A 25,000-nucleotide genomic window follows, 5' to 3' on the forward strand; every position below is an offset into this window, starting at 1 on the left:
ACCCAAACTATAGCATTATCAACCCTAATTAATCTCTCTGGTAACTCCATTCCCACAGAACTTCGTCCAACCCTCAGTACTTGTACCGGAACTGTCTCCATCTCCACAACAAACTGTCTTATATATAACAAAAGTTGGTTAGATTGTGGAAAATTACTTGCCTGCTTCACTGACGATGATGTGATATCAGTATAGTGTTATTCCATTCCTCTAGAGGCCATTGTGAGAACCCTACCAACATTGCCAAAATTACTTTCCGTAGACATGACCTCCCCTTTAATGTGGAAAATCCCTCCCTATCCAACCATATCAACCTCCTTCCTATCAGTGTCAAAATTATTTGCATTTGGGATATCCTGCCAAACACTGCCATTCCACAGCCTGATGCCCTCTATGTGCCCTGCCTGGCCATAACTGATCAAACTGCTCTGCACAATCACACACATGTGCCAACTGTGGTGGCCACCATAATGTATTTTGTAGGGGCTGCCCCACCTACAAGTTTGAGTTTGAGGTGGCATCTCTCAGAATCAGGCTTAGTCTCGCTCTGCGTGAAGCCTGACAGGAAGCACATCAACGAGGTTTTTCTCTTACTCCCTGTTCCAGTAATGTTGCTCGCTCTGCCCTCCCCTTCTCTCCCATGATGTTCCGACACCCTCCCCTATACCTAACCCTCCTCCATCTTACTTCCCCACCTCTACCTCCTACCTACCCAAGTCAAATTCTTTTGCCATTCTAAATCCAGACACTCAACTCTCTACTGCAGCTCCAACACCTCCCCTCTCCCTCCCCTCAGCAGACAAACTAAACATTCCACCCCTTCTCCTACCACACACTCACCTCCACCTACCTTTGCCTCTACTCAGACACCAGTCTCCTCTTCCCCCCCTCAAAAAAAGACCTTCGTCTCTCAAGACTCCCCAACCAACTCCATTACAGAAACTTGAAGATATTCAAAACTATCTGCTCGAGTCCCAAATTGACACCCAAAACCCCTCATCCACCCACAAATTCCACAACTCCCTCTCCCTCCACACTCAAAGAGACTGTCAATATCCATCCTCCTTCTACTCATATTCCCCCTACCCCTTCCTCCTACTCCCTCCCAACACACCCCATCCTCCCAGCTCCAGCTCCACCTACCTTAACCCTCCCTCCATCCTCATTATCCCTTCCACTCCCTCCTGAATACACACGTGAATCCCTTATGTCACAATTATTCCCTTCCCCAGATCCTCCACCTCCTGATAACCCACCTGAAACTACACCGTCTCCCCCCTCTCATTCCTTATTAGTAGTGGATCTCACTTTTCTCCACACTTCTCTTCAATTCAGACCATCAGAGAATGCAACCCATCATCTACTGAATCCTGTAATGCTCCTTTTTCTTCCTCTGAACTTAACGCTGTCTTAGTCATGCTGCAACACCCAATATTCACTACTGCATGCTCCGAGACCCTCCATCTTCCTCTCTATCCTTCCTATTAACTGTTTTCAACCATATATGAATGACAGCAAATTTTCCTTCTCATTGGCAAGAAACAATAAATCAGACACCCTCCCTCAAGATTACCGCCCCATCGCTCTAACTAGCTGCTTTTGCCATCTACTAGAGCAAATGGCTAACTTCCGCTTAATGGTGTATCTTGAATCACAATCTTCTCTCTTCTTCCCAGTTTGATTTCCTCTGTGCCCAAAGTACAGCTGACCTACCTAGCTCATTTCGAGACATATATTACATCTGCATTTGCACGTCATGACTCGATATTTGCCATATTCTTTGACCTAGAAAAAGCATGATACCACCTGGCACTACCATATCCTCTAGAAATTATCCTCCCTACGCATACGCAGAAACATAGGTGTCTTTTATAAAGTCTTTCCTCTTGAAACTCACTTTCTAAGTCAAAATTTTCTCTTCCACATCATCCTTTCTTGCAAGGCAGTATACTCAGCACCTTATCTCTTCTTGCTGTTAATGACATTGTATCAGGTCTACCACTAGGGGCCTGTTCATCATTATATGTTGATGATTTAACCATCTTTGCCTCTGGCACATACTAACTCTGCCAATTCCTTCAGTCTGGGCCACTAACCATGGCTCCCGCTTTTCTACCTCCAAATCTTTCTCCATCCTTTTCTCTCATGCATGTGTAGGTCCTCATCCTCCAATCTTCTTAAATAGAAAGAAAAAACTTGCCATTGTCTTCAAATCTTACAGAATGTTTCCCTTATATCTTGGGGCTCAGATCACAAAACTCTCCTCCATCTTTGTTACATTGATCCTCTCCACTCTTGATTATGGATGCCACATCTACTCTGCTTCAACCTGCCTTCTTGCTCATCTTGATACAATCCACCACTGTGATGTTCGCTTAGCCCTAGGTACCTTCCACTCCTCTCCAGCTGAGAGCCTGTACACGGAGTCGAGCATGCCATCTCTCTCTCGACGCCGTACCTTTCTCTCTCTCCAATGCTTTACCTATTCCTTCTCCATGCGCATGGCTACCCTCCTTTCCCATTCTCCCTTTCCCCATCTCCGACCTCTTCCATTTTTTGTCCATTCCACTCCTCCATGGCTTATACCTTACCCCCGTATTTGCTCCTCTGTTTTCCCTGAACCACCAAAATCAGATATCTCCCCCTCTGTCCTTCTCACCCATTTCCTTGACCATGTCTCCATCCATACCTCCATTATCCATGTTTATGCTGATGGCTTCAAATCCACCTCCGGCGCTGGTTTCTTAGTAACCTTCCCAACTCTCACTTTCAATACCCCCTTCCTCCCGAATCCAGTGTCCTTACTACAAAACACACAGACTCATTCCCTTCTTCCTCTTTCACTATTTTTACTGATTCCCATAACTCATTATCTCTCATAAAGTCATTTAGCCGATCCCCTTGTGTGTAAGATTCAAAATCTGTCAGATTTTTCTGGGTGCCCAGCCATGTTGGAATCTCCGGCAATGAACAGGCAGATAACCTAGCACACTGCACTATTATGTCCACATCATAACCATGTTTCTCACGTATTCCAGCCAAGGAATCCCTTTAAGACCTTCCTTTATATCAGATGGAAATCTTTCACCAATAAATTACATACTGTAAAACTATCAATCTCCTCTTGGTCAGCTCCATTTCAATGGAACAGACTTTGGGAGACAGCTCTCACCCGCTTACATAACACACTCCTATCTGATGTAATGTTCTGATCCACCCCTATGCTCCCTATGTAATGTCCCTCTTTCAGTTCCACACATTCTGCTGTCCTCTCCACACTTTGTTGCAGCCTGTACCTCTGCTTTCCCCCACCTATCTTCCCTTCACTGACCTCCCAACCTATCAGACATCCTTATGAAATCCCACACTTTCTGCTTTGACAACCTGTTCTCTTTCCTCTAATCTAATCTTGATCAAAAGACAAAAACAAAAAGACCATTACATGCAGAATATTGAAGACTAAGGTGTGAGGAGGAAGACCTGGACTACAAGCTCTGAGTGTGGAGTGCATCTTTGTCAGTACACCTGCTTTAAGTGCTACCACACTTTAAAGCAGTACTAGTCAGGGCCATCAGTCCTCTCTTACACATATTAATAAGAATGGAAAAGTGAGTATATATATATTTTTTTTCTCTCTTTTTTTAATTACAAAACTTTAACACAGGCTATTTTTTGTCATCCATTACTTCCTTTACGCAGTTCACCTGTAAAGAAATTCTCCCTTTTCCATCAGAATATATAGTAAAATTTGGATTTGAATTGTCTGCATGCAAGTTTTATATTTCTGGAGTATTTAAAGTTCTGATTTACTTCGAAGTATGGAAAGTGTGTCAAATTCTGAAGCAGCATTTTTAATAATTGAGTGAATTGCTGGAAGGGTTAAATGTGAGAACTTGAGAGCTGAAGGAAAAAAAGAGTCAAACTGAGAAGCTTCATATATCAAAATATCTAAAAATGGTTTATTTTCCATTCTGTTTAGGAACCAGAGGAAACAAAATACAAAATCTAAGTTTTATTTCAACATGTACAATAACAACTGTAATACCCAACAATACGGATATTCTTGAAAGACATTATCTATAGATACCTGTTCTGCATGTAAATAAGATTGAATTTCAAATTCATAATCAATTTTTCAATGCATTGAAGATGCACAAAATATGTATAATATTAAAAATCACAAAAATAAATAAAAGTGTATCCTTCACTAAGGATAAATCATTAGTGTAAGACATGTTTACGTAACATTCAAGTCCTATACACAATTTTCAATCAAAAAGAATTCTCTCAATTCATATGCAACACGACTAGCACTCAATAGATATTCGGATATGTACAGAGCACTGGAAACCATCATGTACAAATATGATTAGGTAGTCTGATGGAGAGGCGCTTTCTGTGACACATTGAAAGCTGTCTTCTTTTTCACTCTTTTGAGCACAACGGGCACTTAATCTAAACACCAAATGATTTGGTAAAAGTCTGTACAGCTAAAATAGTTATGGCTGGAGTGACATCACTGTGAACACTGTTACTGCAGTGTTCATCAACAATGTTAATCCATTTATTTTATAGTACAATACAACAGTGAGTCATTGTTAAGAACTAGCTGCACAAAGATAGCACAGCCTGTATTTATTGCACCATGACTATTTTAGTTTTAAACTTATGAGGTATTAGTATCAGAAAACTAAAACCCTAGAAGACTATCAGGAATTAATGTATTACAACAAGTGTTACATATTATCAGTACATATACATCACATTTATATTTTCTGTGATTTACTTACATTTCTGTGCATTTACTAAAAGTATACTATAGGACAACCTTTGTTTTCATTTAATTACAAATGGATTTAGTAACTCCCATTTAGTATTTCATTTATTAATATATTATCTCCAGTATGTGTACATGTGTACCTCTTATTAGGTTGCTTTAATTAACCTTGAACTGTTTGATATTCTTACATCAAAAGCAATACCCCTGGATAAACCTTTTTATATGTGTATTATACATACATATTACATTATTATTATTCTCATGTATAGTTCCAGTATTCACTGACATTTTTTTCTACACAGGCTTTAAAATTCCAAGCCGGGATACAATTTCACATGACAAACTTTGACATAATATTTTTTCCACCACGATGGTTATTGCAGTTTGTGATTATTATTATAACAATAATTACAGGAAGAACTGATAACTGACAGACCTAAGAATTTTTGTCTGGGTACTTGCGTTGGATAAAATAGTATTTCAACAGTTCATCAGGTAAAGATCCATTTTATTTACACAAGGATGAACCTTGACATATCAATAATAATTTACACCCAAAATTTAGTTGAAAGCAAAGGGAGAAAATATATGATGCCAGTTTCCCTTAGCAATAAAAAAAAAAAAAAAAAAAAAAAAAGTAAATTAGTTAGGCACTAACAGCAGCAGCAGATGCTTCTTCTTCTGTCTTCTTGGCTTCCTTGCCTCCAAAGTACTCATAATTTATCAAACGACAACCCTAGAAATATAGAAACAGTACTTGGTTAGCTACTTATTGGCAGACACAGTGCTGCAATTAATCACCCAAGTATGATATCTATAAAGTGTAACTGCAGGATTACCCAGCTGTCTTTACCAATTATGTCTCCTCTCTTAGAGATATTGGGCGATTTTGATGTCACTTTTTAAAGGGGACATTTGAAATAAAGAGGTTCAATGACACATATGATGGGAACTCTTCATACAGACAGTATGATGAGGCAATTACTTTCTATAATGATAATAAAAACAGTGATTAGTATTAATGTGCACAAGATCTGTCTATATGCATATAATGTTTTGTGAAAATGTTTAAAAAGATTTATTACACATGCTCTCCTATTCTGTTTCCAAGACATCAATTACACTTGACAAAAAAGAAAAGTGCTGGGAGATTGCTGTTAAAGTGGCTAAGAAAATAGCATTCTCATATAGTTTCCTTTCAGTAAAGACTAAACTAAGTTTGTCAATTGCTCTTCTCCTTTCAAGTCTTCTTTTTGAAGTGAAGTAAAGTTTGGATAGTTTGTGACCTCTTTTTCCTCTTATCTTTCCAACAAACTGATGCCAGGGATGCAGGCACTGTCCACTATGGTTTTGTTCTATCAGAAATGTTTTTAGTTTACATATAGATGGTTCCACAAGCACTTTAAGCCTTTATGACTAGAACTATTTACCCCATTCCTCGAATTTATGAGCAAATGCTTTCACTACTGTAAATATTATTCTTGTTAGTAACTTCATATCAATAATGTTTATACTGACATTGGAAATGATAAAAACCATACTAGAAATAACTTTTTTTCCTAAAAATTCAAGGAATGAGATAGACCTAGTAGTATAGTGCCTTCAATCCAGATATGTAGCAGGCCTCCCAGTGTTATCATACACTTGCAAGGGCTGTATCAAAATCGATAATTTACAATAATACCCGACTCTGAATTTGAATAATAGTATTTCTTCTAATTTGCTGTTTGTATTTATGTTTCTCTTATACCAAGGATTCCACGAACACTGGCAAATGTAAATGTTAAGTTTGACTTTTTGTCAGAATTGCTATTTCCTTTGAAATATGAGGAGTGAACTAATTGGCAAAGCTGTATCAAGTTTCATGCTTAATTATAAAACTTCACCAATAAAAAGAGTTGCAGTAATTAAATTTTAGGTTTACTTTGTCAATAATTCACAATTACTTTCCTCATGCACCATTTATTGAAATAATACCAGCATATAAAGTTTAAATTTCTTGCTTCTGTGGAAACAAGGTTATACAATCTCCAACACTGGTCATGTGGTCAGTCAGTTGATTTTTCATCTCGACCAGAGGGTGGAGAGGGAACAAATCCTATATGGGTGCAAGTTCTATCATTAAGAAAACTACATTGTCTCGTATTATTTCTGCTTTATTTTGGAATGGCTCTTCATCTTAGATGTTGTACTGATTATTCTTGAGCTGATTTCATGGTTGTGAGAATATTTTATTGCAAAAATAACTGCAGCTTTGGAGGCATTAAAGCCTATTTTATTGTGCAGTAAATATTATCAGGAGAGGTTTGCAGCTTAGGGAGACGTCAAGTGATGACATGCAGTACAATAACATGTTTTTCCATGGTGCTAGCAAAAGGGGGTATAGCCTCTTATAGAATATATCCAGACTGAACACACTATACTTGACAATTTGACAAGTGAAGTGCTTGTGGAGCATCTGTGTGAAGAAGAAGAAGAAGAAGAAGAAGAAGAAGAAGAAGAAGAAGAAGAAGAAGAAGAAGAAGAAGAAGAAGAAGAAGAAGAAGAAGAAGAAGAAGAAGAAGAAGAAGAAGAAGAGGAGGAGGAAGAGGAGGAAGAGGAGGAAGAGGAGGAAGAGGAGGAAGAGGAGGAAGAGGAGGAAGAGGAGGAAGAGGAGGAAGAGGAGGAAGAGGAGGAAGAGGAAGAAGAGGAAGAAGAGGAAGAAGAGGAAGAAGAGGAAGAAGAGGAAGAAGAGGAAGAAGAGGAAGAAGAGGAAGAAGAGGAAGAAGAGGAAGAAGAGGAAGAAGAGGAAGAAGAAGAAGAAGAAGAAGAAGAAGAAGAAGAAGAAAAGGCAGAGGACAGTACATATCCCAAGCATTATCAGGTGAGGAGCAGGTGTAAACATACTTTACTATAGAGAAAGCTTAAAGCTTATTTTACAACCCAGAAAATTCAATTACTGTAATGTCATCAACAATATTAAGAGTAATAAAAATTCCAGGAATGGCATAAATATGTCAGGTCAAGCAGGCCTTGTAATGGACTCCTTTTGTGACTAAAATTAATAAAACAGAACTATGGCAGACAGGTATAAATACGTTCCCGCTGTCAGCACTTTTAAAACAAAGACAGAAAATTAATAAACAACCTAAATATATCAGCTGGACGTGAAAAACAATGAAAAGAAAAATGTAGTGACTTCTTGAAACCTGGACTTACACCAACAACAAAGAAATACTCATGACTTTCAAATCTTCTATTCTCAGTAATCTAGAGACTTTTATGCATGATTTCATAATACAGCACTTACCCTTTCCTATGAAATTGTACAAAAAGTAAAGGGTTTTCTCACCTGTATAATTTGAGCAGTTTCATTTGTGAAGTGGCAACTGAAGAGCAACAGATTTCTTGGCTGCACTTTGATGGCAAACCTCATAAAAATTGCTGAATAGAAACACAGAGCTGGCAAAAAAGAAATGACATTATGGTAGAGACTACTGAATTACACCATATGAATATTTCACAATATAATACATGAAGACTAGTATAACACATGGGACATTTTTGATTTCTCAAATCTTAAGTCTATTCAATGCATTGGTTACAATCAAAGTAACAGCATTTTTTTTTTTCATTTCAATTTATAACTGAATGAAAAATCTATATATATCTTAAAATCCAATACATAGCTTTAGTTCCACATACTCTTTCAGTTAAGATTTTCAACTTTAAACTCTGTAATATTTCATCAACGTTTATATTGGTCATTTTGATTGTATTCATACCTTTTCTTCTTGTTGTTGTATACAATAGATCCCTACTATACTACAGCATAAATTAACTACTTTCAAATACATCTGTTAACAAAGAACAAAATATACTTGCAACTATTATGATAGTTCTGGATATGTAACTATAACTACGGTAAGCAATATGAAAACAGAAGCTTACAATAACTATGTCTCAATCACAGTAATTAATTAATTGTTTTCAAATTATTAAATTGCTTAATACCAAATCTAGCCCAATAAATAGACGAAGCCTACATTTGTCCAAGAATCTGAAACACATACAAACAAACTGCAAGTTCACATGGTCCATCTAAGGGAAGCTTAATTAAACACTTCCACATCCTTTTCTGCTTATATTAAGAGACAACCACCTAACAATGGCTGGGCATCCTTTCCTCTGTCTCTTCCTAAGACAAATGGCAAGGTTTTCCCTTAGAACACAGAAGTTTAGGGGAATCCTTGAAAGTGCAACTACCAGACTATTTATCAACAATCCTTGCTACATTATTTTACCACCAATGAATAGTATCAAGGCTGCCAACATTTCTACCATGACTTCTCATAAATTAAAACTGCAGTCCACTAAGAATGAAATTCCCCACATGACTTTACTTGTACAAATCAAACATTATCGGCTGACAGAAACGTACCATTTTCGGCCTTCAGTTATAAAAATTAAAATGCGTAATCTATAATGTGTGTGTAGGGGAAAGTGAATGGGTGTGTGATTGTGATTTTATGGTTATGGGAATGAGAGTTGCAAGTACATGAACAAGGATACCATGAGTGTGAATAAAAGTGAACAGGAGTGTTGATTAACGAGTGTGAATGCATATTTGGCTATTGTATATCTGTGTTTGCATGTGTATAATTATGTTGATGTTTGTATTTGTTTATGTTTACGACTACAAGTATATCTTCGCAGGTGTGAGAGACTGAACTTATATATACATGAGTTTGTGTATAGTCTACTAACTTCCTAATTATATGACCACTTAGCCCTGTCATTACCATCAATTTTCTTCTTTACCCTTTATCTGTAATTACTATACTACTGAATTATGAGTATCCTATCACAGTAAAAAAAATTGGGATATCTACATGGACTGATCAGCACACACTATTTACTGGGCCATTAAGTCAACCAACTGTGACTTTACCTTAAATACACTAAATAATATCACTAGATAAGCTGGCTGTAAAACAAAGGGAACAAAGTAAAAAAAAAAAAAAAACAATATACTAACTTTTCCTCCATAACATCAATATCATTATTATCTTTTATTTATTTCTATGTTCACTGGTAGCATCATTTTCTTTTTATTTCCTAGTATTTGTATGCCCATCTCTTTAATGTTATCATGCATGGTGCACTTGTTTGTAGTTTTTCGTCATAATCTTAAATAAAATGTATGATAAATATTACTATTATCATGATCAACTCACATCCTTTTCACTGTCTATATCATTATAAATTCTTGTAAGTTTGTGCATCAAAATCATATTCTACTACTTTAAGGTAAACATTCTGCAATTTGCATCTATACATATAACTTATGTATATGCAATGAAATGCTGTAAAAAACGAATGAATATTGCAACATGGTAGTTGTGGAAATCCTGTGGGAGAGGAATATGAAAGGAATCAGACAAAGAAAGAAAAAGGGAGGGGAGGGGATGAGAGGAGGAGGAGGAGGAGGAGGAGGAGGAGGAGGAGGAGGGAGGGAGTCGAGGAGGAGGAGGAGGAGGAGGAGGAGGTAGGAGGAGGAGGAGGAGGAGGAGGAGGAGGAGGAGGAGGAGGGGGGAGGAGGAGGAGGAGGGGGGGAGGAGGAGGAGAGGGGGGGAGGAGGAGGAGGAGGGGGGAGGAGGAGGAGGAAAGGGGTGGAGGAGGAGGAAAGGGGTGGAGGAGGAGAAGGAGGAGGAGGAAAGCGGTGGAGGAGGAGAAGGAGGAGGAGGAAAGGGGTGGAGGAGGAGGAGGAGGAAAGGGGTGGAGGAGGAGGAGGAGGAGGAGGAGGAGGAGGAGGAGGAGGAGGAGGAGGAAAGGGGTGGAGGAGGGGGAGGAGGAGGAAAGGGGTGGAGGAGGAGGAGGGAGGAGGAGGAAAGGGGTGGAGGAGGAGGAGGGAGGAGGAGGAGGGAGGAGGAGGAGGGAGGAGGAAGAGGGAGGAGGAAGAGGGAGGAGGAGGAGGAGGAGAGAGGAGGAGGAGGAGGAGGGGAGGAGGAGGAGGAGGAGGAGGAGGAGGAGGAGGAGGAGGAGGAGGAGGAGGAGGAGGAGGAGGAAAGGGGTGAAGGAGAGGAAAGGGTGTGAAGGAGAGGAAAGGGGTGGGGAGGAGGAGGAGGAGGAGGAGGAGGAGGAGGAGGAGGAGGAAAGGGGTGGAGGAGGAGGAAAGGGGTGGAGGAGGAGGAAGAGGAGGAGGAAGAGGAGGAGGAAGAGGAGGAGGAAAAGGAGGAAGAGGAGGAGGAAGAGGAGGAGGAAGAGGAGGAGGAAGAGGAAGAGGAAGAGGAGGAGGCGGAGGAGGAGGAGGAGGAGGAGGAGGAGGAGGAGGAGGAGGAGAAGGAGGAGGAGGAGTAGGAGGAGTAGGAGGAGTAGGAGGAGTAGGAGGAGGAGTAGGAGGAGGAGGAAGAGGAGGAGGAGGAGGAAGAGGAGGAGGAAGAGGAGGAGGAGGAGGAAAGGGGTGAAGGAGAGGAAAGGGGTGGAGGAGGAGGAGGAGGAGGAGGAGGAGGAGGAGGAGGAGGAGGAGGAGGAGGAGGGAGGAGGAGGAGGAGGAGGAGAAGGAGAAGGAGGAGGAGGAGGAGGAGGAGGAGAAGAGGGAAAAGGGTAGGGGTAGAGAAGGAGGAGGAGCAGGAGGAGGAGGAAGAGGAGGAGGAGGAAGAGGATGAGGATGAGGAGGAGGAAGAGGAAGAGGAGGAAGAAGAGGAAGAGGAAGAGGAAGAAGAGGAAGAGGAGGAAGAAGAGGAAGAGGAGGAGGAGGAGGAGGAGGAGGAGGAGGAGGATGAAAAGGAACATCTCCATCAAGAAAAAGAAAGAAAGACATTATGGGAAAACTAACAGAACAAATTTTTTAAATTAGGAACCATTAAATATAAGGATGAGGAGGAGGAGTAAAGAAATAAGTAGAAGCAATGCAGAAAATACATCAAACAACTTACCAATGGTCATCTTTCCACTAATAATCTCCGGAGGCTTTTTTGTGTCTGCAATAGCGGCAATGGGAATCCCCCAATTTGCAACTGGTCCCCAAAAGTGTGTACTGTAAGAGAAAAAAAAGAAATAAGTACACATCCTATTTTCCAACTATACAAAAAATAATTTCATAACTACATGCTCTTTCATGTAACCAAGGTGACGTAAATCTTCTTTTAAAAACGAGCCTGTCCATATTACCTAAACTACAAGAATAGGTGTCATTCAGAGTTTACCAAACTGCTTCCTAACAAGACCATCCACACCTACACAACCACACACAAGACAAGCAAAATGGATAAACAAGGCCATTACTTTAGATAGTATCTGAAAATTGCACATTAATACAATCTGTGTCCTGTTTGTGTGGGAGCATTTTCTGTTTCTTTATTTCTATCATTATCTTTTCCAATTATCCACAACTGACTGTTATGCCTTCCTTTTTCTATGGCATTCTGGTTGTCATATTTAGCACTAACCCTTGATATTTCTAATAAGGTGCTATGTGCTGGTAAAATATATTCAGTGATGGACAAAACAATGTACAAATATTAGCAGGTTCACAATAATATACAGATTTTCCCTCCAACAGAGACTTTAATTAGACTAACATTGTAATGATTGAAGATATTCAGGTTTGTTTCATCTCATTGACACTATTAACTATGTTGGCAGCTAAATCAACATTGGTTTGGTTTTGGTACAGTTCCTATACAGAAATATGTCCATTTCCCAAATGTCCATTCTCCAATGCAACTATGCCTTGGCATGGTGTCAACTCCTTAATCTACTACTGGTGGCACTATTTTGGTCTGCCGGACACAGAAGAAAAGAACAAATGCAATGGTTCTGCGTAAGCAATATTGCACTATAACAACAGTACAAGTGCATAACTGCATACACAAAACATGGAAAATGTGATTAATTCAATAGTGCCAATAGACATCTACCGTCTGGTGATATTATCTAAATGACATTTGAAAAGCTACAATTACAATTTTGTTTATACGGAAAGATCAATTTTGGTTTAATCAGTCAGGTCAAGTTTGGCCGCAACCCAAGACTTACTATATATAAAATATAAGTTGTGAACATTCCTGTGACTTACTTTGGTTGTACTTAATAGAAGATACATTTTCAAATAAAAATGTGAACTAGTTTATCTACACTAAAATCAGAATGATCAAGAGATAACAACATGAAAAGCAGACCAAGTGCTCTGAAAAAAAAAAAAAAAAAACATTATATATATATATATATATATATATATATATATATATATATATATATATAAAATAACAAATTTAAAAAATATATATGTATATGATGCACTTTTAAATGGAGATTCAAGAAATATGCATATTGACAGAATGTGTCCACTTAAATGTAAAAATATACAACTGTGAAGAAATAAATGTCAGGCCACAATTCACTGGAAATTTTAAACATACTCATGCTGATGTAAGTTGAATCTGGCATTTATTTCAGCACTTCCAGAAGACAGAATCAATACAGAATTCTTTAATTGCAAGGAAAACAAAACAAAAAAATAATAACGAGGAAGATGCCAGAAAGCGTTTGTATCATGATAAGCTACAGTGCAAACTTCTGTGAAGAAAATGGAAAACATGGGAAACTGCAACACTTACTAGACCGTTGCACACTGCCTAACAGCCAGGTGGCATCTTGGCCCTTTCCAACCACCAAACTGGGTTGCAGTGTGGTACAATAAATGAGGAAATCAATAGAATAAACATGTCTTTCAAACAGAGATGGGGTTTACCATAATAACTTATATACTTCTACTGTTAGGGCATGTCTAGAGCCTTCTACAGTAGGCCTACTTGTGCTGTCTATACATGCAAATCAGAGAAAATTCCATGTTTTCTTAAATCATTCATAAAATCAAGTATTGGTATTTTAAACATAATTATCATATTATTTAATTATCAATGAAATACATCACTTTATATATTAATGATTAATAGTAAATATTAGAAGAAATAAATGCGCTAGACACTGAAGGTCATATAGCACTAGGGTAAAGTCTTGTGGTGAAAAGGATAGAAATGAGTTAACAATTAGGATAAGATGGAGATTTGCAGAAGAGGAAGAGGTTAATGGGGTGAAGCATTTTGATTGCCTGATGTGAAAGGTAGAGTGAGAAGGAAGGTGTAGGCATCAGGGAAGTAAAAGAGATTGGAGTATCTGGATTTGGACTGGAAAAGGAATTTGACTGGGAGAGAGAGTAGAGATTGGATGGTTCAGGGTAGAGGCAAGAGATACTGTAGTAGGTGCTGAGACATCTTGAGAAGATAGGAGGGGAGCAGAATGAAGTACAATTCTGGAATAGGTAGAAAGAGAAAGACCTTGTCAGCATGCTTCTTGTCTGGCTTCACATGGAGTGAGGCCTAGTTTGAATCTGAGAACTGCTACCTCAAATTTGAGCTTGTAGACAGGGCAACTCCAATAAAATACACAATTGACACATGACTGAGCATAGCAATTTGAACAGTGACCAGGTTGGGCACATAGAAGGCAAGCACTGCAGAGCAACAGTGTTTGGCTGGATGGCCAAAACGCCAACCTTTCTGACATTGATGGAGGAGTTGTCGATATAATAGGACAGAAAAGGACTCTCTACCAATATAAACTTCATGGGGGAGGTTATGTCTACGGAAGCTAATCTTGGCAATACTGGTGTAGGATTTATGGTGGCCTCTAGAAGGAACAGTGTAGCACTGTACTGCCACTGCATCATAGTCGACGAAACGTGTGAGCAGGTCCTTTTCACAGTCTGATCACTCATTATTGTAGACAAGTCAGTCAGTCAGGGAGCCAGAAACAGTTCCGGTACAAGTATTAAGGGAGTGAGGTTGGGCATAAATAGGTCTGCCAGTGAGGTCAGTCAGGGTAGATAGTGCACGAGTTTGGGACTCAGATGTAAGTGTGACAAGGTGTGAATGACCGGAATAACTGCAAAAGGAAACTTTGCCTACTTGTTTTTAGAGACATTGTTGGAAGAGAATGATACTATCCTAGTAATGGATGGCAGGATATATCAAGAGGGGGCATTCAAATCAGTGGTTGGAGCCGTGGTTGATGGAGAGGCAGGGGTCAGGAAACCAGTGAAATCAAATTCACAAAGGTTTCTTGAGGAAGGGGCAAGCCTTAATGCCCCTAATAAGAGTAAAAAAGCTTCATTATTGGCCATGGTGAGCCAGAAATAAGTGGGGAGAAGAAAAAATGGGCTACCCCTCAGCATCCCCATACGGACTAGGCGATTAATTAAGGGAATACCCATGGCTCCTAGAGGCTGTTCAGGACTGAGACAAAGCCAGCCTTGGATCCATTCAGCACAGCTCTCACACCTTAGGAAGTAGACAGAAAAAAGGGATGAAGAAGAGAATGAAAAGGAAAGAGGAAGAAGAAAAGACCATGCAAAATTAGTTGATGCGATGGATGGAGTCCAGAGTAGGGGTGATCCTGTACACTGGGACTCAATCTGCATCTCATAAGCCCCCCATGACAACGACCAGCAAGAGTTTAGGGGAAATTTCTATATTAAGCCACATATCACTCAAGATATATACTATTATTTATATGTACTATCATTTAATATATGCTTATTTAATTTGCTATCACAGGCATCACTGTCATTTCTTACAATACCTTAAAACAAGTAAAGTATTCTTGGGAAAAAAAAAAAAATAATAAATAATAATAACAATAAGCAAATGCACAGAGATGTAATTGAGACTGATTATATCAAAACTGTAATAAAAAAACAGTAATATCTAATATCATAATCCTCATAAAACCAATTACATAAAAAAAATATATATATATAATAACTACAACATTATCTTCATCATTATTATCATTATTACTATTTTCATTATCATTACCATCATCATTTTCAATATGTTACAACTATCATTATCATCATCATCATCATCATTATTTATTATCATTATTACAATTATAGTTTAATATTGTTATTGCTATCATATTTATTATTATCATAACTGCTGTGATCATTATTATCATCATTATCTTTACTATCATAATCATTATCACTATAACTACTATGATCATTAATATTATCAACATTATCATCATCTTACTATTACTTTTACTATCTTTTCTGTTATCATTAATATTATTATCATAATCATTAATACTACTATTATTATTATCATCATCATAATTATCATAACAATTACCATCATCATTATTATTCATATAATTATTGTCCTCATTTCATCATTAGCATCACCCTCAACCCCCCCCCCCCCCCACAAAAAAATTATGATTAATGATGAAGAAAACAACAATAACAATATCTATAATAAAATTAATAATAATAATAATAATAATAATAATAATAATAATAATAATAATAATAATAATAACAATAATAATAATAATAATGATGATGACAATAATAATGATAATGATAATTACAATAACAACATCAATAACAATAACAATAATCTTAATGTGTAGCATGAAAGTGATGGGAATAATAATAATGGTGATGATAACACTAATAATAATAATAATAATAATAATAATAATGATAATAATAATAATAATAATAATAATAATAATAATAATAATAATAATAATAATAATAATTATAATAATAATTACTATTATAATAATAATTACTATTATAATAATTATTATTATCATAATAATTATTATTATAATAATTATTATTATTATTGTTCTTATTACATTAATAGCATTATCATCATCATTATCAATATTATCATTATTACTATTACTTACTGTTATTATTACTCTTCTATAATCATAATTATAATCATAATTATTATCATTATTATTATATTCATCAACATCATTATCATCAGCATGATAATGATAATGATAATAATGACGATGATGATAAAATGATAAGAAAGTTTATATTACAGAGCTGCCCGACAACATAATGCAACATCTCATCAAAGTTATCACATAATCATAGCCATCACCTGCATCACTCCTACATGTCTTTCTGCACAAAATCTAAAAACTAAAGCCAGGGTGCCCACTTCTACAAAACAAAGAGGCTGAGGACTAGTGAAGGGCATGCATTCTAGCATCGCAACACAGAAACCACAACCGTCAATATCCAATACACCACATCCACCAAATACCATCCTCCTCGTGACCCTGAACTTTCAGTCGTTCAATCAGAATGCAAACCTTACAACATATGCTCCCCACTGATGCTATCTGGACATGACAATCGCTTCCTTGATCTTTGGTTCTCATGGTGTTATCTTGTCCATTTTTCCATTCAATAAGAACAAAGGCAGTACAATAGAAGCTAATCTCTGACATTTTCTTAATCATAACTTAAAATCGGCATCAATCAGTGGACAGTTATCAAGTACTGACTTATAATTAAGTTTAATGAGGTTATCTTCATTCTTTAATTCAGCTACTAGTCAAGAAAGACACATGAGGCCAAAGAACAGTTTGATATTCTTCAAGGATCAACAATTTTTTAAACCAAGGCTTAGTAAACAACCCTGTGGTGACATCTTCATAAAGAAACAAATTACCATAAAGTCATGCCCTGGCATCATCAGCTACCCCTTCTCTTACACTTATCTAAAACAATTCCTTATACAATTTGTCAGTTGAGGAATGAAATCTCAAAAACTTAGGAATAAGATCTCAAACATATCAAATCTAAGAATCATTGGATAACCAATTCTTTTTTTTGCATGGATACGCAATTGCAAAAAGGAACTAAAACATTGGTATTTTTCTTAAGCAATTACATATTTCATTAGAGAATAACAAAAAGCAAGCTCTTACAAAATGTAATCATATTAAATATCATCCTTAAAGTGCATCAATCATACAGTAGAAAACATAAAAGCAAAGAGGGTTTCTATAATAAATAACTTTTTTAACAGTAATCAAAGACCGTAAAATAGTAAAGTTAGAATGTAAGCAACTATTTGTAATATTTTGATTCCTTACTTGACAATAAAACACTAAACTTTGTCTGCTTAGAATATATGAGGAGGAATTATTTGGGTATTTGAAATTAATATTACTGAGAGCGATGTACAGAGATAGACACAGAGGCTTACCATATAGATGTATAGATGTGCATATAAGATTTACCTTTATATACTTTGAAATAAAAAAAATATTACAGATATGGTATAATTAAACTAATTCATACAAAAAAAAAATTAAATAGCCTTAAATAGCCTCTCAGTCATAACACATTTGATGAAACAAACCAAAAGGTAAAGACATTAATCTGACAATGCTAAAGATGCACCTCATCACCTACATAACACAAGATGCAGTAAATATTCAGAATACCTTCTCATAACCAAACATGGCAATAGAAGTATCAATGGATTACTCACTCTCTACTACCGATACATATAGAAATTATGGTACAGGAATCCCTCCAATAGTCTACCCTCAATCTTGGCTCTGATAGCAGGGGAGGGTATGAATGGTGCCAGGGAAACTGTGTGGTAACATATGAATAATACACAGAGAATTGGTCAAGACATAGTCAAGTGCAGGGGGCTGTGCCCACTACTGTCCCACAACCACATACGCACAGCAGGACAGAGCACAGGACAGACTAGGCATCAGTTGCTCCTGTGTGTCATTCGTACACTCTCCCCTGCGGTGCATATGATTCTTTGCCTTCAAATACGAGGGTTGAGAACCCCTCCAAGCTTTGCAGGGGCACAGCCCTCTGCATTACCCACTATACTCATTTACTTGCGTATATTGTGAATATAGTGACATATTTTGTGTATATTACTCATTTAAATCTGCTATTTCCATGGTGGCCTTCATGCCCTCCCCTGATATCGGGGCTGAGAATGTGGGGGTTTGGGGGTTTCTGCAGCAAATGTCCTACATTTATGGGCTGTAGAGGGGGACAAGAATCCATCGATACCACTATCGTCACGATCGATCATACAATTACCCAAGATGGTAATGACTGTAAACAAAGGTAATTAAACTCAGCAACATATATTCACATGTTATGCTGGGAACTGTTCCGTTCAGGTTAGTCGAAGTGAAATGTGTCTGCAATGAACTCTGTTTACAAGTATCTTAAAGACATATTTCTATTTATCTATTTTTTCTCGTACATAAACCATATTCATGATGACTGGCGACACCATCTAATATATCAATTAATTATACCCACATAACTTAGATCCTCAGATGAAAAAGAGGTAGGTTTATATCTCCAAAGAAAAATGATGAATTACATAGCAACAGATGGTCACTCAATTTTCAGAAACTAATTAAAAATAAATAAAAGTCAGCTGGAGTCTCGAGCCCAGTGACAGTGAAGTGCCTGTCAAGTGCTTCCTGAGACACCCATATATTGGTCATGGCTCCTGCAGATAATTAGCATCATCTAATTACGAATTCATGATTATGTCTTCGCATGAGCACTTTACATGACACCAAGGCCTTAAGTCTCGTCCCAATTTTTTTCTCTCTTCCAACCATAATGTCATTCAATCATTTCTTGCCTGCTATTAGATACTCTACTACCATACGTTGTCAATAAATGCTGAGGGATGAGGGGGGGAAAATACAGAGGAAAAAAAACAAGTAATTATCTTGTGGCACCGTCCCACCTCCTCTCCCGGTGCCGAGATCATTAAAAAGTGGAAAACCTCACCTCATTAAGTACTGCCTGAACTCTTTGCTCCTTATTTGGTCGAAGCCCTTCTTCAGTAACGCCCCTGCCATGACTGATATAAATGTAGGTCGATTAATATGCAATCACGGTAATTGAGTACACGTAGTCGGTCTTCCTCAGATGCTTCCCATGCACTGAAGGCCGAAAGGAAAGTCAGGGACATCACTTGCCTCGGATTGGACTCACCGACGTCGTGCGCGTGGCCCCGACTGTCGTACGATTCGCCATGCATCGGGCCGGGGGGTTTGCCCTTCATCGCTGCATCTCGGGAAGGACAATAAAGAGGAATCTATTGGTTATTGGTTATTGAGGATTCTTTTTGGATATGTGGTGGTGCTATGGTAGTTGAAATCAAGGAACTTTCATTATCATATCTGTATCAGCAAAGTATGTAATTTACTCGGGCGAGATACTACACGTCATGCAAAATCATGCCTTTGTCATGTTATTTATGATATATTACACCGATAGTGAAATCCATCAACCTTTTTTTTTATATCGATATCAACACCGCACAAGGAATCGCAACTCACAAAATCAAATTGCAGTTAACAAAGATGAATTATACCTATATAACAATGTCTAGCCTTCCAGATTCCCATGCCATCTTTTTAACCGTATAAAATGATTATCGGAAATAGGTTTCAGTGAGGCTCACCAGCGGGATAAGCCTCAGTAACATTGAACAGCATACTTTAACCGGAACAAATCAATATAGCCACTACACACACCTGTAACGTGTATTTCCAAACCAGAGTATATTTATGGCCTCATTTGGGGTCAGAGTCATGTTACGTACGACCTGAAACTTATTCAGTTATTGAAGTTTGAATTAGTCATATATGATTGAAGTGACAATGTGCTTCATCTGTGCTGTCACTGAAGCACATTATATAAATTTTCTTTATACAGTTATGCATTTTAGTCTTGTAAACCTTTAAAGGAGTATTGACTCCACAACAGTTAAACCATTTCAGAACTCATACACGCGACTCTTTATATATATGGTCGATGATTTCAATATACAATGGCATTTATCTTGAATTCAGAATTACATTAGAACACGTACAATTTCCCCAACATTAAATAAAACAAAATCATTTGATTTGCAAAGTAAATGGACATATTTCATGCAAATGTGAATTTCTAGTATCATTATTTTTAAGGATTTTTTAGAAGACAAGTTATACATGACTTAGGTCTCGCCCTGTGTTATGTATACCTATGGAATGTTAACTGCATTAAAGTGCGTGCTTGCTGAATAAAGACTGCGTCTGTATCGACTGAGAATACCAGCGTTAAAGTTACATAAGGTACATGACGTAGGAAAAGAGGATTTCTATTTCCGTAGTGCAATCAATACTGCTGTTGTTGCTGAGACGGTGATTGCCAATGCATGTTGATGTTGATAACATCACATTTTAAACGTTGCGATGATGAAGTATATCTATATTTTCACCATCAGAGTCTTAATGAATATTATTATCAGTCGTTATTATCATTATCCAGAGCGTTATCGTCATCATAATTTTAATGCTAATTATCAGTATTATAATAATTGTTTTCGTTTTCATCATCAGTATTATTGTTTTTATTATCATGATTACTCATGTTATTATTATTATTATGATTATTGTTATTATTATTATTTGTATTATTATTATTATTATTATTATTATTATTATTATTATTATTATTATTATCATCATCATTACCATTATCGCTACTGTTATTATCATTATCATCATTATTATTATAATTATTATTATTATCATTATGATCATTATGATCATTATCATTATCATTGCTGTTATTGTTATTTTTATTGTTATTATTGTTATAATTACCATTATCATTATTTTTATTATTATTATTATCATTGTTATCGTTATTATTATTGATATTATTATCATAATTACTATTATTATTATCATAATTTATATTTTTGTTATTGTTATTATTTTTCATATTTTTGTTATTAGTTCGATAATGCTAATAAATATAGTAATTATAATACTAATAATAATGATAATAATATTAGTTTTCTACCTTAACAATAGTTATTATTAATATTATTATTATTATTATCATAATCATTATTTTTATTACTGAATTGTTATTGATGATATTCCTATTAATGTTATTTTATTTTCATTCTTATTATTATCATTGTATTTATGATTAGAAGTAGTGGTAGTATAAAAATAATAATAATAACAATTATTATTATTATTATTATCATTGTAATTATATTAACATTATTATTATTATTATTATTATTATTATTATTATTATTATTATTATTATTATTATTATTACTATTATCATTATTATTATCATCATCATCATTATTATTGTTATTATTATTGTTATTATTATTATTATTATTATTATTACTATTATCATTATTATTATCATCATCATCATTATTATTGTTATTATTATTGTTATTATTATCATTATAATAATAATGATAATCATTATTATTAACATTAATACTATTATTATTATAATGATAATAATAATAATAATGACAATAATAATAATAACAATAATGACAATAATAATAATAATGATCATTATTATTATTATTTTTATCATTGTTATTATTATTGTTATCATTATTATTATTAATAATATTATTATTATCACCATTATTATTATTATTATAATTATAATTATTATTATCATTATCAGTATTATTATTATTATTATTATTATCATCATCATTATTATCATTATTACTATTATTATTATTATCATTATTATTATTATTATTAATATTATTATTACTATTACTATTATTATTATTATCATTATTATTACTATTATTATTATTATTATTATTATTATTATTGTTATTATTATTTTTAGTATTATTATTATTATTACTATTATTATTTTTATTATTATTATCATTACTATTATTATTATTAATATTACTATTACTAATATTACTATTATTATTATCATTATCATTATTACAATTATTATTAATATTATCATTATTATTATTATTATTGTTATTATTATTACTATTATTATTACTATTATTATCATTATTATTATTATTATCATTATTATTGTTATTATTATTATCATTATTATTATTATTGTTATTATTATTATCATTATAATAATAATTATCATCATCATCATCATAATGATTTTAACAATAACGACAGTAATAATAATAACGATGATAATAATAATTAGTAGTAGTATTGATATTATTGTTGTTATTATTGTTATCATTATTATTATTATCATTATTATTATTATAATTGTGTTGTTGTTGTTGTTATTGTTATCATTATTAATCAGTAGTATCATTATCAATATCATTATTATTATTATCATTATTATCTTATTACCATAATGGCACTAATGATTAGAATGATACTAAGAATCATGATTATAATTATAGTAATAGTAATAATTCAGATAATAATAATAATAATGATAGTAATGATAATGATAATAAATATAATAATAATAATAATAATGAAAAAAAGATAATGATAACAAGAACAATAATGATCATAACGAGAAAAGATTATAAAATACAAAATAATAAGTAATAATAATAATAACAATAATAAGCATAATGATAATAATAATAATACTAATAAAAACAATAATAATAATAATAATGATATTATTATTATTCATAAAGACACTAATAACAATGATAATCATAATGATAAAAATAATAATAACAATAATTAGAAATAATAATTTCTATATTAATTATGATATTATTATCATTAGTTATTATTACTATCATTATTATTAGTAGTAGTAGTAGAAGTAGTAATAGTAGTATTGATACTATTGATAATAATAATAATAATAATAATAATAATAATAATAATAATAATAATAATAAACAGTGATATCCCCGATACTATGAAACACCGTGTTGTCGTCCGGCGGGGGCTAGTCTGTCTCATGGGTAGGGGGGACTCTCTAGCCTTGGTTGGCAGTCTCCCTAGAGATGGTGTCTCGATAAAAACACTGGTGGTAGTGCAACCTTAAAGTCACTAAACCTCTACATGAGTGCTAAATGTCAAATCATAGTATATCCAACAACGATGTAAATGGGGCTGGACCTTCAAGTGAAGGCTCCTCGTCCGTCAGGTGTTCCTCGGGTGAGCAGCGGAGACCCGGTCGCTATTCTATTACTGATAGAATGAGATGGAGCAAATAAGTAAACAAGGCAGTGATGAAATGCTTTTAGAGAAGTATGGCGTTTGATGAAGAAGGGAGCCCCATCAGAGGCTACAGACAAGGAATATTTAGAGAATGGAGAGTAAGGGGTATGTTTGACGCAACGGAACAGCGTGTTTGTGACCAGGCGAGGACCAACAGAAAGAACGGGTGGTTAGATGAGGTACAGAACGTGCATGGTAATATCGAGGACGAGGTACAGATTGAAATTGTGGATGAGGAAACTGAGATCAGAAACGATCAGGAAGAGAGTAGAAATGACCAAGAGGAGGAGGCTGATGTAACGAAGTGTGATATAGATGAAGCGGAAATCAAATGTTGTTGAGTTTGACCCAAAACAGAGACAGATTATTGAGCAGCTGAAATAAACAATGGCAGATGGAAGAACAACTGAAGGGATAAGGTTTTAAAAAGTTGACAAAAATACATGAAGATGTAAAACTGAAAAGATTAATGGAGCAATCAAGTTTTTGAAAACTAGCAACATCACACAAACGAATGACCTAATCAGGGCTGTAAGTGTGTGGGTGGCAGATCAGCTAGGTTTGAAGAAAATCACATATAGGAAGAAAGATAAACCGTGATGGAAACGTAGAATTGTGGGGGATATTAAAAGATTGAAACAGGAGGTCGACTTGCTGGAATGAGAAAAGAAAGGTGAACTTGAGACAAAGAAAAAAAAGGAAAGTGAAAGATCTGGAAGAAGAATATAGAGTTAAAAAAAGGGTTTAAAACTGTGATCGAAGAACTAAAGCAGAGAATGATAGCAATGAGCGCAAAAGTTAAAAGATATGATAAAAGAATCACTCAATTCAGGCAAAACAGGATGTTTAGTGTTGATCAAAAGAAGGTATACAAGGAACTGAACGGAGATGGGAATAGTTCAAATGACGTGCCAGATGCTGAAGAGAGTAGGAGGTTTTGGGCTGATATGAGAAAGTGTTGAGAAAGAACATAATAGAAATTCTGGATGGTTAAAGGATCTAAAGAATGAGAGTAACAGCGAACACCTTCAGGAAAAAAGTGAGGATTAGTATTGAAAATGTAAAGAAATTGGAGAGCACCAGGGAAGGATGGTGTCCAAGGATATTGGATTAAAAACCTCAGTAACCTTCATATGAGAATTGCTTGCCAACTGAATAAGATCTTGGAGGGTAAAGATGATTTACCTACATGAATGACATATGGTCATGCAGTATTGTGCCAAAAGGACCCTGCGAAAGGTAATGCAGCGGAAAACCATCGCCCTATTACGTGCCTCCCTCTGGTGTGGAAGCTTTTGACAGGAATGATAGCAGAAAGAGAGATTGTTGATG

At 35.4% G+C, this 25,000-nt stretch overlaps 1 protein-coding gene across 1 annotated transcript; it reads right to left on the minus strand.

Moving 5' to 3' along the window:
* Window positions 1-3,999: 3,999 nt before the first annotated feature.
* LOC125027396 (mitochondrial pyruvate carrier 1-like) lies at window positions 4,000-19,606 on the minus strand. The gene is made up of 4 exons (XM_047616465.1): window positions 19,434-19,606; window positions 11,698-11,798; window positions 8,112-8,221; window positions 4,000-5,516 (listed from the first exon to the last, which is right to left on the minus strand). Exons 1-4 carry the CDS (start codon window positions 19,502-19,504, stop codon window positions 5,427-5,429), a joined length of 372 nt encoding a protein of 123 aa, XP_047472421.1. The 5' UTR covers window positions 19,505-19,606; the 3' UTR covers window positions 4,000-5,426.
* Between the last annotated feature and the right edge of the window lie 5,394 nt (window positions 19,607-25,000).

This window comes from Penaeus chinensis, chromosome 1 (genome assembly GCF_019202785.1).
Source record: "Penaeus chinensis breed Huanghai No. 1 chromosome 1, ASM1920278v2, whole genome shotgun sequence".
NCBI lineage: Eukaryota > Metazoa > Arthropoda > Malacostraca > Decapoda > Penaeidae > Penaeus > Penaeus chinensis.

Excerpts from the sequence above, each read along its gene's own strand:
- LOC125027396 (XM_047616465.1), bottom strand. The coding sequence starts at position 19,504 with ATGGCAGGGGCGTTACTGAAGAAGGGCTTCGACCAAATAAGGAGCAAA. Across the intron at positions 11,799-19,433 it reads TTCAGGCAGTACTTAATGAG|TACACACTTTTGGGGACCAG; the intron begins GTGAGGTTTTCC and ends TTTCTCTTACAG. Across the intron at positions 8,222-11,697 it reads TAGTGGAAAGATGACCATTG|CTCTGTGTTTCTATTCAGCA; the intron begins GTAAGTTGTTTG and ends CTTTTTTGCCAG.